This window comes from Lemur catta, chromosome 3, assembly GCF_020740605.2.
Source record: "Lemur catta isolate mLemCat1 chromosome 3, mLemCat1.pri, whole genome shotgun sequence".
NCBI lineage: Eukaryota > Metazoa > Chordata > Mammalia > Primates > Lemuridae > Lemur > Lemur catta.
Window position 1 is genome coordinate 91,120,741 of NC_059130.1, and position 13,508 is coordinate 91,134,248.

Below are 13,508 nucleotides of genomic sequence, written 5' to 3' on the forward strand. Positions count from 1 at the left end.
CTAGTTCTGAGGGCTTAACGAGCAGCCTAGGAAGGTGCTCAAAGAAATAAAGAAAGCATGAGGTGACACCCTCTCTTTACCAGGCACAGTGCTGATTCAAAAACGAATAAGACACAATTCCTGCCTTCAAGATGCTCATAATGTAGTGGAGGAGGCTGGTAGCTAACAATTGCAATATAATGTTCCCACGGTGCTGTGTCAGTTGTCTATTGCCACATTATGCTCTGTAACAAGTGTTTACTGTGCATGCATCTGGGGCCAGTTGTGGGTAAGCTCTGCTTATCTTGGCTGGGCTTGTTCACATGTCTGGGATTTGGCCGGCTGTTGGCTGGGCTTGGTCTAGGATGGCTGTGGCTGGACAACTCTGTTTATCTTGTCTCATCCTCCAGCAGGCTAGCCTGGGCCTTCTCAGGGCAGCGGAACAGCTGCCTTCATTTATAATGGCTACTGGCATCCCACTGGCCAAAACAGATCCAGAGTCAGAATGGGAAGGAGCTACAAAGTTCCATGGCAAAGGGCATGAATCCAGGGAGGTGTTATGGTTCTGGGCCATTAATCTGTCGGTTTACCACCCACAGACACCAGGGGAACCCGGGAAGGGGCCTCACCCCACCCCCAGGTGGTCAGAGAAGCTTCCTGGGGAAGACAGCTGAGCAGAGTCTAGACAGCCAAGGCCGAGGTTGCAGGTGGAGAACAGAGGGGTCAGGATTTTCCATGCGTATGGAACAGCATATGCAGAGGCTCAGAGGTGGAAGACTGTTTTGTTTAAAGAATGCTGAGTTTTTTGGTATTTAGAGGCACGGGGTCCAAGTAAGAAATGAAGTAAGACCACAGCAAGGTCTAGATTACAGCCTTCGAGGAGCCACTGAAGAGCTAGGCCTTTAACCTGCAGGCAGAAGGGACCCAGGAAAGTTTTGAGCAAAAAAAAGAGAGAGGGGGAGATCATCAGACTTACGTTTTTACTAGATGACCATGGCAGAAGCAGCAGGGCAGGTGTGTGCAGCCCCCACGGGTGTGAATTAAATATATTATAATCTTGCTGGGATAGTTGGGAGGGGCAGAGAGATGGGAAGGACCATTGCAGTGGACCCAATGAGAGATGCTTGGGCCTGAATCAGTGTGGGTGAAGAGGCTGAGGGCATGTTGTCCAAGGCATTGTGCCAACAGGATGAGCAGGGCCTGAGGGCTGAGGGCTGGGCTGGGGAAATAGCAGGGACAGGTGGCCTGAGGCTGCCTCCTGACATTTTGCACAGGAATTGCAACACGTTTTTCTCTATATCTCTGCCAAATAACCCAAATAATGGTCAGGATCCTCCCTTCTGTCGGCCAAAGGAGTCTAAGATACTTAGTCACGTGAAGCTAGTGCCGGTCCCAGCTGCGTGGATTGAGCAAGTCCATTCCCCTCATTGTGCTTCAGTTTCTCCATCCAAAATGGGGGTACTGGACTAGAAAATCTCTCAGGGCGCCTGTGCCTCGGGCAGCTGTGTGCCACTGGAGCCATGATCCTTAAATGCCAAAGGTAGTCAGGCTGCTTAAGAAGTGCCCGGGGAGCCTGTTAAAAATACAGAGATTCTGACCCCGCAGGGTAAGGTCTGCATGTCTGACTTTCGTATAGCACTCCAAGTGGCCCTGAAGCGTGGCAGATCTGGCTGGCCCAGCTGTGTCCCCAGGGCCAGGCACGGTGGCCCAGAGAACAGAGGAGCCTGAGGACACCCGCAATCAATGCCAGCATGGATCTGACCCTTAGTCCCAGCTCCTTAGGCCTTGCCCTGGGCCAGGAAGGCTTCCCGAGGAGGTGGCCTTTAGGTTGGGCCTTGACAACTAACTTGGATTTTTATTTGTTTTTCTTCATTTGTTTGTTTTGCTTTGGAAGTGCTGTTAATTACAAATTAGTCCATCCTCATTCTAGAGCCCCACTAAGCACAGGAACGCAAAGGAGTCAAAAGAAAATCCTGGCGGCCCCAAATCCAGACACAGCAGGGTTCTTATTTTGTCACTATAAGCTGTTGCGACCCAGAGCGGCCCTGGGGACCTGTGTGGGCAGAGGGCTGGAGGTGAGAGCAGGCGGGACGTGTGCAGAGCCCAGTGAGTCGGGGCAGGAAGTGTGGAAACGTGCAGCCCCAGCCAGCTGGTGCCGGCCCCCCACGCCTTCTCTGTTTCAGGCCTGTTGCCCCAAGTCCAGAGGGAGGAGGGCTGGTCCTGGAGCCCAGCCAGGGTCCCTGAGCACAGCTCTCACGCCTCTCTCTCTTCGGCCCAGGTGCTGTTTGCCCTGAACCAGACCTTGCTGCAGCATGAGAGCGTGCGGGCAGGGAGCCTGCAGGCACCATACACCACGGAGGACCTCATCAAGCACTACAACTGCGGGGACCTCAACGCAGTCATCTTCAACCACGACACGTCCCAGGTGAGGCTCTCTCCTCCCGCCCGGATAGCCTCTGGGTCACCAGCTCCAAAGACCTCGAGCCAGGTCCCTGTGGACCCACCTGGCAGTGGCTGCATACCTACTGTGTGTCAGGCGCAGGCAATCTTCTCTCTAGCTGTGGTAAACAGGAGCTAGCGTTAATCCCCCTTTTATAGGTGGGAAAATGGAGGCTCAAGAAGGAAAGAGACCTGCCCAAGGCCACACGACTTACTAGTTGTTGAGTTATCGAGTTACCAAGAGCAGCAGCAACTTGAGCCAGGCCCGTGTGGCTCTGGGGCCTGGGACCCTGGGAGCTTAGCCTGCAAGACCAGAGAGGCCTCTGAGAGGCTCCGTTCACCATCTGGGGAAATGTAGGCCCAGGGGAGGAAAAGCCCACGGTTACTCAGAGCTTGGACTTGGGTTCTGCTTTGGTTCAAGTCCTAGAGGAAAGATGACCACCAGGCTGCTCAGACAGTGAGTAGGACCCCAAGGGGCTGCCTGTGGATCACCCCTGCTCAGACCCTGCCATGCTCCCTATGCTCTCAGGGTAAATTCCGAGACACTTCCTCCAGCATTCAAGGCCCTCAGGACCTGCCCTCTGCTGGCCTTGTCACAGCCCAGGTCCCCCACCCGACAGACCTTGGTCTGCTGACCCGTGGAACTTGCAGCTGTGCTAATGTAGTTTGTCCTTCCAAACCTCTGTGCCCGTGCTCAGGCTCCTCCTCCCCCTGGGTTCCTTTCACTTGGCCATGGTCAAATGTCACCTCCTCTACGAAATCTTCCAGATCCCCTGGGTGGAGTTAGATATTCTCCCAGGCACCTCTAGGCGCCTGTGGCTCCTCTGTCATGGTGCTTGACCAGCCATTCATGCGAGAAGCAGTGGGATCAGAAAGCAGGCCGCTTCCCTGCTCAAGACACTGCCCGGGCTCCCGGGTTTTCTCAGGGTGGAAGCCAGAGTCTCTGCAATGGCCTGTGTGGCCCCCATGCCCTGCCCCCACCCCAGCCCTCCTCGTCTTCTCTCCCCCCACCCACAGGCCTCCTTGCTGGCCTGTGAACCCACCTCTCAGGCCTCTGCCTTTGCACTGACTGTTGCCTCTGCCCGAGGCTCTTCCCAGGTGACCCCATGGCTAACTCCCTCTCTGCCCAACACGCACATCTCACAGTCTCTGCCCAGACTGCAGCCTGGCCCCACGCCCACACTCTCACCCCCGTGTACCATGCTCCCCTTTCCCCATGGCCTCTGCCAGCCTCTAACTCACCATCTACTTGGGACATTGATTAGGGACTATTTACTGTCTTTTTCTCCCCACTAGAACGTAAGCTTCATGAGGGTATGGGTTTTGGTCTGTTTTATTTGTCAATATAGCCAAACTGGCTAGAGAGTCCTTGGCTCAGAGCTGGACTCAGTAAATATTTGCTGAATGAATGAAGTAGTTTATAATGCTAGACAGAGTGCTATGAAAAGGGATCTAGTGGGGACCCGGAGAGCTGCGCTTGAGGGCCTTACAGTCTCACTGGGGACGGCAGATTCCAGGAGTCATTGCCCCAAAGTGTGATCCCTGCTGTGCGGGAGGGGTGGGGGATGCAGTTTGAGCCCGTGGCAGGAACAGCTAATTTAGATGGGCTTGGGGCTGGGGCCTGGCGCTGGAGAGAGAAGGAAAGATTCCTGTAAGCTGCACGGTCACGGAAGAACCTGAGTTGGCTGCAGATGGGAGAGGCAGAATGTTCCAGCAGAGGAAGCCATGTGCAAATGAGCCAGAGGCAAGAAAGAACAGGAGAGGGGTGGGGGGGTGAGTGTAGGCTGGAGCCAGAGCCGAGCTAGGCCACGGGGCTGGCCGGTGTCCCGACTGTGCCGGCCAGCCCAGAGCAGGAGCTCTTGTGGGAAGGCTGTGCTGCCCATCTCTTGGTCCCCACCACCCAGCTCAGGTCTGGTGTAGAGCACGTGGCAGGGAGCAACTGCCGCATGAGCAGACAGAGGCATGTGGTGTACTTGCTGCCGTGTAGACAATGAGGGAAGGGGGAGCTGGAGACGTTGCCACAATGCGGGAGGCTCGGGATTCTGAGAACACCGGCTAGGTGGTGCAGGAGGGAAGAACCCTCACACCGAGGGGCTCCTAGGACTCTCGCTGGTGACCTGCTTGGTGGCAAAGCCCCACCCATCATCTGCTGGGGGAGAGGCCTGTGAGTCCCGAGCAGCCAGAGCTCGGTGCAGAGGGTGCCCTGGTCACCACTCAGGAGGACCCAGCTGTGACGTGGCCAGGCTGGAGTTGGGGTGTGCAGGACAAGGCCCTGGCCAGGCTGTGGCTGACCCCAGGCTGAGGAAGGGAGGCGTGAGGTGACCTCAGGGGAAGGCAAGCTCAGATTTTCTTTGAACCTGTGTTCAGACCACTGATTTTTCTCTGGCAAGCAGAACCACCTCAGGGGTCTTGTGACCATTCCCATACTTGAAGTGGGACAGAGGACCAGGTAGATTGGGCCACCTAGATTAGAATGGCAACCCATGCTGCAGCCAGGGTGCAGGGTGCACAGGCAGAACCTGGCTGCTCTGGGAGGGACAGGCAGCCCTATCTGGGTGTCACAGTAGCAAGGCTGGATCCAGTGCCCACAGGGACATGGCTGAGCAGGGGCTGTGTCTGCAGCTGGAGGCCTCAAGTCTACAGAGGCTGTGGGGCCGCAGTCACTCTGTCTGCAGTCGGGGAGGGCTTCAGGGAGAAGGTGACAGGGAAACCAGGCTTGAGAGTGGAGCCCACCCAGTGGGAGCACGCTGTGTTGGTGGAGGGCCAGCAGAGAAGACTCCAAGTCTTGCAGGGCAGAGCGAAGGCCAGGGCACAGCGGGGGAGAGCGCCTGCAGAGAGCTGGAAGCCCCGCGGAGCTCAAACCCGAGAGCGATGTGGTCAGAGGGATGCCTCTGGCTGCAGCACGGAGGGTGATGACACGGCCTCTGGAGGCCACAGTGGGACAGGTGCAGGGCCTGGGTTGATGGTGTTGGGACAGGGGCCTGGGTGCACCTCACCCTTGCCCCACCGTCCCCTGACCCCACCGTCCCCATTTTCGCAAATGGCCCTGGCTCTGGCCTCTGCAGCCCCCAGCCCACTGGCACTGTTAGTACCTGGCATCAGCAGGGTAATCCAAGGCCGGGCCCTGGGGAGCCTGGCCGGAACCCCAGCCGGCCGTCAGTGTGGAGTAGCTGCATATACGTATTGTCCAAACCCAGGGACTTTTGAGAGTGAAAGGTCGAATACAATTCAGGGTCGAAATGAGTAACAGGCATGAGACAATGTTCTCCAGCCACAGACCTGGGCTGTCCTGGACAAAGCAAGACACGTGGTCACGCGATTAGATGCCACCTAGGGGCTCACCTTCCCCTCAATGTCCTCTCAAAGCATGTGCCCCACAGTGTTCTTATGGGCATGTCTGACCCCCCCCGAGAAGCTGTGCACCTCACTGAGGCAGCAGACCCAGTCTGAGGGTGCCCCGTGGCCCCCAGTCCTACACAGGGCCAGACCTCTGGAAGTTCTCAGGGGGTGTCTGTTGGATGGACGGGGTGCGGGAAGTGTGTGACCATTGATGTCGGTGACATCAGCAGACCTGAGTACTTGACTGTCAGACCTGACCCAGTCCTGGTCATGGGTTTGGGGAGAGTCTACCGTGACGTCACCCCCATGGCCCCACCCAGCCCTGTCCAACCCTGTCGGACCCATCTCCTCATCACCCCATCCCTGGGGACCTTACGTGTCCTTTTTAAAATGTTATTGTGCATCCTGCACTTAAACTTGTCAGGGAAGATTTAAGACCCCTGACAAGTCTAATGACATCATTAATTTGCTTCCATCCCAGCCCTGGCGCAAACCCAGGCCCCATCCTTGGCACAGAGCCAAGGCCCATCAGCGGGGAACACACAGACCATGCTGGCCAGCAGCCGGGCGGCCTGGGGAAGCTGAGTGTCTCTGGCCCAACTCCTGCATGGCTTTGAAATTTAACTTTTGGGTTCTCGTCTTTGTTAATTTTTTTTTTTTTTTTTTTTTGTTTTTTTGCTCCCTAAAGAACAAGTGGAGATTCATCTTTGCACAAATGTACATTTGTGGTCAGGAAACATAGGAGGAAGGGCTGGACACGTCCACAGGTCCCAGGGAGCCTAGGAAGTGGAAGGGAAGCAGAATGCTACTTTCATGGCTCTCGAATGGTTCTGGAGGCCATCTATTTCTCATCTCTGTCGCTACCCCCTGCTGAGGCCGCCCTTCACTGGCAGCCTCTGACATCACAGGGCAAAGGTGATGAAGCCAGCTCCACCCGCAGGCTAGTTGCATAATAGCTGACATTAATTCAAGACTTCCTTAGTGCCATGCACTGTGCTAAGCACTTTCCAGAACTCATTTAATCTCTACAACAACATATATTACCCTCATGGTACCAATTTGGAAACTGAGTCTCAGAGATGCCAAGTAACTTTCTGGTTATAGAGAAGCCACTCAGCTAATAAGCAGCAAATGAGGGCTTCCAACCCAAATTGTCCTGGCTGTCTGACTTCAGGACCTATATTCATAACCCCTGTGCCTCTGCTGCCTCTCAGCTCATTCATTCATTCACTGACTGAACAAATATTTATTTGTTGGTACAACATAGTTTCACATTCTCTCGCATATGCAAGGAATGGGGAGACGCCTGTGAGGTCATATTTCCAGAAATAGCCCCTCTGAATCACAGTCTCTCTGTGCTCTGCCCCACTCAGAAGCCTTTGGTGTTTCCTACAGCTGCACACATGTTGAGTGTGGCCTGTTGTGTCCAGGCTGCCAGTCATCACTTCCATAGTGAAGGGTGGGGTAAGGACTTCATTCCCTCATTTATTTATTTGCCAAACAAACCATCCCTGGGCACCAACTCTGTGCCATCCCTGATTGTGCACTAGCATGGCTGCTGCATACATCTGTGCAGGTTGTGCACTGCACAAGGTTAGCGGACACCAAGCAGGTTATTTATTGTCTTGTTCATCCCAAGGCAGTGAATCAGGCCTTTCTGGCAGAGAAGCCCATGGTGCATGTCCCTTTACCTCCCCTCTCACTCTGGGGGGCATACTGGTCCTTGGCCAGCAGATGGCAGGGGCAGACAGATGTCCCAGCCTCTTCAGAGTTCCTCAGTGTTCAGCCTCTATTGACACCTCCATTGTCCTCATAGTGTTGACAACTTTGCACTGGCTCTAGAAGCCATGAGGCTGGGCTGCATGACCCTTTTGGGAGCTAAAACCTGCAGGAAATTAGTCTCCTTGTGCCAGGGTCTCTACCTGCCTTGCCCAGCAGTCAGCTGGGCCTGGCATCGCATGCTCTGTGCCCAGGAAGGTGAAGGTAGAGAAGTGGAAGAGGGGACAGCAGGTGGAAGATGTCCTGTGAGCAATAGCTTGGAGGCTGGAATGACACTGACAGGCTATGGGGAAAGGGAGGGCATTTTCTGCCTCACTGCCTCAGTTTCCTCAACAACCTCATGCACACGCTGGAGGAGATGGTGCTGGAACACCTGGACCTGCCATCCAGGTTGGAAAGACAGAGTGTTGGGAATGGAAGAACTCAGGAGGGGCCACAGTGGCCAGGAAGGGGTAGCACAACTTTATGTTCAGGGTTCAAGGAACCGTCACTAGGTTCACCTTCACCTTCCTTGTGCCAGGCATTGGGGACCAGGAATGGCAAGGCTGCCCCTGAACCCAGAGAGCTCAGCCTAGTTCCAGAACTTGCTACTGATGCTGTTCCTGGGACCCATGGCTGGGTGTGGAGCATGGGGTGATGGTGAGGTGCCCATGGCTGAGAGCTGGGCAGCTGCACGCCAGGTTGTTGAGGAAGCCCTGGGGGAGTGGTGGTCCTGGAGTTGAGGTCCTCAAGAAGGGACGGAGGGGTTTGGGTTATGTCCTGGGAAGTACTGCAGCCAGGGATAGGGAGAGGGTGGTGGCAGCAGATGGTGGCCCACGCATTGGGAAAACCAAAGGTGATGACCCCTCTTCTTATCTCTGTAGGGTGATGAGGGCTGAATGCAGCCCACAATAGCACCCTTCCTCTCATTTAATCCCCACGATAGCATGGCTCCTATCTTACAAGTGAGAAAACAGGTTCAGAAGAGTTAAGTAACTTGTCCAGCACCACACAGCATCCGAATAGGGGCTGAAGGCCAGGTCAGCCTAATCCCGGACCCCGTGGCCTTTCTGCCGCATTAGGCAGCTCAGTTGACCCTGCACACCTTGCTGAACTGAATTCCTTGTGCGTGCCAGCGCTGGGCCGGGTGGTGAAGTGAGAACACTTAGTGAGATGAGCTGTGTCCTAGCCTCCCGGACCTCAGCGTCTGGGAGCTGAGGCTGAACAGGGCAGACACAAGGCAGAGCGGTACATGGGGGCATCTGCAGCCGGGCTCTCGTCCTGGCTCTGCCGCTTTACCAGTTGGGTGACTTTGCTCATGTCTCTGGATCTGGCCGCTCTCGCTTGCTTCATCTGTAAAACTGGAATAACAGTGGTCGTCTCAAAGGGTTTGGGAATTGATAAGAAGCATGTACAAAACATATGGCCCACTGTAGGGGCCTCTTAAAGGTAAGTCGCCGGCCCCACGTGGGCTGTGCTGTGCATGTTTATCTGAAGTCCAACTCGCTCCGTGAGGAACTGAAGGCAGCCTCTGCCTTGCCTTTGCAGCTGCCTAACTTCGTCAACACCACCCTGCCCCCGCACGAGCAGGTGACAGCCCAGGAGATTGACAGCTACTTCCGCCAGGAGCTCATCTACAAGAGGAACGAACGCATGGGGAAGAGGGTCATGGCGCTTCTGCAGGAGAACGAAGACAAGATCTGCTTCTTTGCCTTCGGAGCAGGTTTGGGCCACAGTGGGGAAGGGATAGTTTGCAGAATTCTGGGAGATTTGCGGGCCCCTCGCTGACTCCTACTTCACCAAGAGAAAAGTCGGGGCCCAGAATGGGGCAGGAAAAGCCATGCAGTGCTTGGTGGCAGAGCTGGGACCCAAAGCTGTTCTCTGGCTTCTGGTCAGGAGTTCTTTCATAACAGTCCCTGTGGGCGAGGGAGGTGACCCTGCCAAGGCCAGGATAGCTTCTGCGGCCCCTTCATGCCCCAGGCAGTCATGTGAGAACCCAGAGCTGAAGCCAGTCCCCACTGGCCAGCCCAGCAGAGCCAGGGCCAAGGCTGTGAGGACCCTGTGGCCAGTGGGGAGACCCTGGGCTCTGGCATCCCACAGTCCTGGCTCCACATATCAGTCCGGCCACATCACCTTGGCTGGTATCTTCTGGAAGGCTCGCTTCTGTCTTCTATAAGTGGGCAGTGATAGCAGTAACTATGTGATGAATTGAAAATATCTACCTTGTAGAATCATTGTAAAGACTAGTGACAACGTTTAAGTAACCCTCCTCATAGTAGAAACTGTAGCTGTGACCATGATTCTCATCAGCTGTGTGGGGCCTTAAACTTGACGCTTTCTTCTGGGGGACCTGGCCTCTCGTGCAAAGGGGAGTCCGGATGTTCAGGTGCAAGGCCCACCTCACGTCTCCCTCCCTGTTCCTTCCCCTGTCGTTTCCCTCTTCTCCCTCACCCTTTCCTCCTTTCTCTGTGGCTGTCTCTGCTGGGGACAGCAATGTCTACATTGGTACCCGGATAATGTATTCGCCTCTTTATTAGTCGGCTTTTGCTCAGTAGCTTACAGCAACAAACACTTATTTCTCCGTCATGTTACTTGCAATCAAGTTGCCAGAATTTGCCTCCTGCTTTGTGAGGACTAAGCAAGAGGGCTCGTGGCTTGCTCTCTGCTCCTGGGGCTGCTCTCCCAGCTCTGCCCCAGCCCTCCCCTCCCCCTGTCACCGACGCCCTGCCCTCCAGGGGGACAGTCAGTCTAACCCACAAAGGCCCTTGTGGACATCCTGATTTCGTAATGAAGTATGTCCACTGCTTGAGGTCTGTCTCCCATTCAGCCCCAAATAACTCAAGGGCGAGAGCCAGGGGTCCGTCTGTCCAGGCCTCTTTTCCCTCCTCTGCAAATGCGGTGCAGTAGAGGCCATGGGGAGGAGGGGGGGCTCAGAAATGGATGCAGGCCCCCTGGGACCAACCTCTGGCAGACAGTTCTGGGCTCACACTGGAGCTCTCCCATGGCCTGTTGTGGCCTCTGGCAAGTCCCTTCCCCTCTCATAGACTCAGTTTACTCCTCTGAACAGGAAGGGCAGGACTGGCTTGGGACATCTGGTATTTCAACGGCCATTCAGCCACAGGTTCCAGAGGTGGGGCAGGTGCCTGGAGGGGGTGTCTAGAGGAGCTTCCTAGAGGAGCCAGCAGGAGCAGGATGTTGACTACCACGTGGAGAGGGTGAGCCACTCTCCGGCTGCACCTGCTGGCTGCCCGGCGCAAGTCAGCACAGCGTGAGGATCTGTGCCGCTTGGGGGATGCTCCCAGTGCACTCTCTCCCTCTCACTCACAATCCAGCGGCCTCCCCAGCCCTGCCTCCTGTGGGCATCTGGGCCAAGTATCCTGCCCTGGGACAGTCCCCAGCTGACTTCAAATGGGGAGCCAGTCTGAGTCAGACACCTCCAGGCTCTTCCCTGGGCCTAGGAGGAGCCCCAGAGGGGACAGTCACTGAGGAGGCCAGTGAGAGAACCGGCATCCCGCATGCCCCGCCTGAGTGGCTGGGCCTCCCTGTCTCGCCTGCCCCAGGGCCCAGGACCAAGGTCACCCCAGCCTAGGGGTAGTTAACACCATCGCTTTCCTATGGGCAAGGAATCAAGAGAGTCTAAAGATAAAAGTCATAGCGGTGCGGGCAGCCCAGGAAACACCTCCTTTTCCTAAAACCCCAGTTCTGTGGGGGCACAAATGTCCACTCAAGCACCAAGCTCGCACCCAAGCATCATGCTCCACTCATTTCTCCCATCTCTGAAATTTGGTCAGTCCCTGGTCAGTCCTACTGACAGGTCACCAGAAAGACCTCAATCCAGTCTGTGCATCCCACTGCCACTAGCCGGCCCAACCCTCCATCGGCCCCGGCCTCCTTTCCGGCTCTCTTCTCGAATGGCGAGCTTATCGGGCTAGGCCAGCAGCAGAGTCAGGGCAGAGTGAGCCCTGCCTCCTCTCTCACAGACCAGCTCTCCAAAAACAACAGGTCTGGAGCCACGTGCAAATCTTGCTGGCAGCTGCCACTCCTGGCTCCGCCACGCCTGGAACCAATAGCCCGCTCTGTGAACGTCAAAGCTGGACAGAGCTTCTGCACCCGAGCCTGCCCCCTCAGCATAGCTGTGGGCAAACTGACGTCCACAGAGGGTAGGGACATGGGCAGAGCTCACGGCAAGGCTGGGACAGAGCCAGGACCGGACCCCAGGCCCTGGAGCTGCGATCCAAGGGCTCTGTTTCCGTGTGCGGGGCGTCGAGCCAGCCCGGTGGGCCTGCTGCAGAGTCAGAGAGTTGGCATGGAACGCATCCACATGAAGCGTGTGGTGAGAGACGTCCACTCCTGCCTTGTTACGTTCTTATGGTCATGGAATTCCCGACCCCCACATCCGGTCACAGGCCGGAGGATTTACGTGCAGGGCTGGGGCCAGGCACTGTCTCGGTGGAGTGTGACCTGCAGACACACCCACTCCACTCGTCACACTCCCCTCTGGGAGCCTCTGCAGTCCCATCTCAGGGTCCTCCCAGACTGATGGGCAGCTGGGCTCTTATTTCCCGTTCCCTGCCAGGTCCTCAAAGAAAGCATAGGACCCCCAAGGCCGTGGGCAGGAGGAAGAGTCTGTACTTCCGGGAATGCACCTGCCCATCCCCCAGGCATGTGTGTGCTCCTGCAGAGGTCTCTCGGATCCAAAGTCCATGGGTATCTCTAAGAACTGTCTCAGGAAACAGACGCACCATATAAGACATCCCAGCCTAGTTTTGCCAGATGTCCCAGCCAGGCCCCTGCTACAGGTCCAGCGGATGGCCCTGGAGGCTCTGTGGCTCTAGAGCTCTGGCAGGGACCACACAAGCAGAGGTGAGTGAACTCCGCCTGCCTGGCCCCACCCGTGCTTATGAGAGCCACCCCTGCCCATCCCAGCCCCAGAATCCCACCCTGAGAGCCCGAGAGGACAGACTGGGGTTCCCAGTGCTGATGGCAGTCTGGCCCTGCCTCTGTCCTGCTCTGAGTTTAAGAGCTGTGGAGTCGGCAGGCCTGGGGGTAAAACATGGCCCTGCTGATGTCAGTTGAGACCCTGGGAGAGCCATTGCACCTCCAGGGGCCTCAGAGCCTCATCTATAAAATCGGGATAACGTACCTGCCTCATGGGATGTGCTGGATATGCTCACTTTAGATCACAGGGTTAAAACACTCTACCATGCTGGAGGGATTTTTGTCATAAGCCCCCCACTATGTGCCAGCCACCATTCCAGGCCTCTGATTACATTACCTTTGATCTTCACCATAACACCACAAAGTGGGTTTTATTATCCTCACTTTGCAGATGAAAACTAAGGCATGTATGGCTTCTTTACGGCCATGCAGGCAGACCTTGGACGTGAACCCTGGCCTCTTGCATCCCAGTCCTGGCCATTTCCCCTGCACATGATGCCCTTGCTATATACATTGAGAAATATTGATGAGTTTATGGAAACAAGTATCCATTTGGCTGGTACATCCCCCAGAAGAATAATCTTTGTGTCTGTCATGTTTCTGTAGACTGTGTGACCTCTTCCAGAGGTTACTCTGCAGGTTTGGGGCAGGTGGGACAGCTCTGCACAGGCCTGGGTGATGTCAGGGGCCCAGATGGAAGCTCTGCCTCTTTGAGAGGTGGCTGTGGCCAATGTGCAAGCCCAGACACGTTCTGGAAGGAGGCAGGCTGCTGCCATGGGGCGGGGGGGCGGGGGGGGGTGGGGGGGTGGGGGGGGTGTTAGCCCCAGAGGAGAGGAGACCTGTTCCCCAACTGCTAGGCTAATGCAGTTTGGCAAGTTGAGCCTGAAGGACCCCCTAAGATCTTCCAGTCTAGTCACTTGCAGATGCAGGTCCTTGGCCGTTCTCCAATCTGTAAATAACTGAGAAAAATATTAAGTACAAGGTGGGAATTTTTTATTAGCTAAATTCGTTCAATTTATAGGCTTATTTTCCAAAATTATCTGCTTTCTACTGTG

The 13,508-nt window shown here is 55.7% G+C and overlaps 1 protein-coding gene across 1 annotated transcript in view; it reads left to right on the forward strand.

Moving 5' to 3' along the window:
• TRABD2B (TraB domain containing 2B) overlaps nucleotides 1-13,508 on the forward strand; it is a 215,313-nt gene that overhangs the window by 178,576 nt on the left and 23,229 nt on the right. The window contains exons 3-4 of the mRNA XM_045548085.1: nucleotides 2,258-2,404; nucleotides 9,064-9,238. Of these exons, the coding sequence (XP_045404041.1) occupies nucleotides 2,258-2,404; nucleotides 9,064-9,238 (322 nt within the window). The remainder of the gene's footprint in view (nucleotides 1-2,257; nucleotides 2,405-9,063; nucleotides 9,239-13,508) is intronic.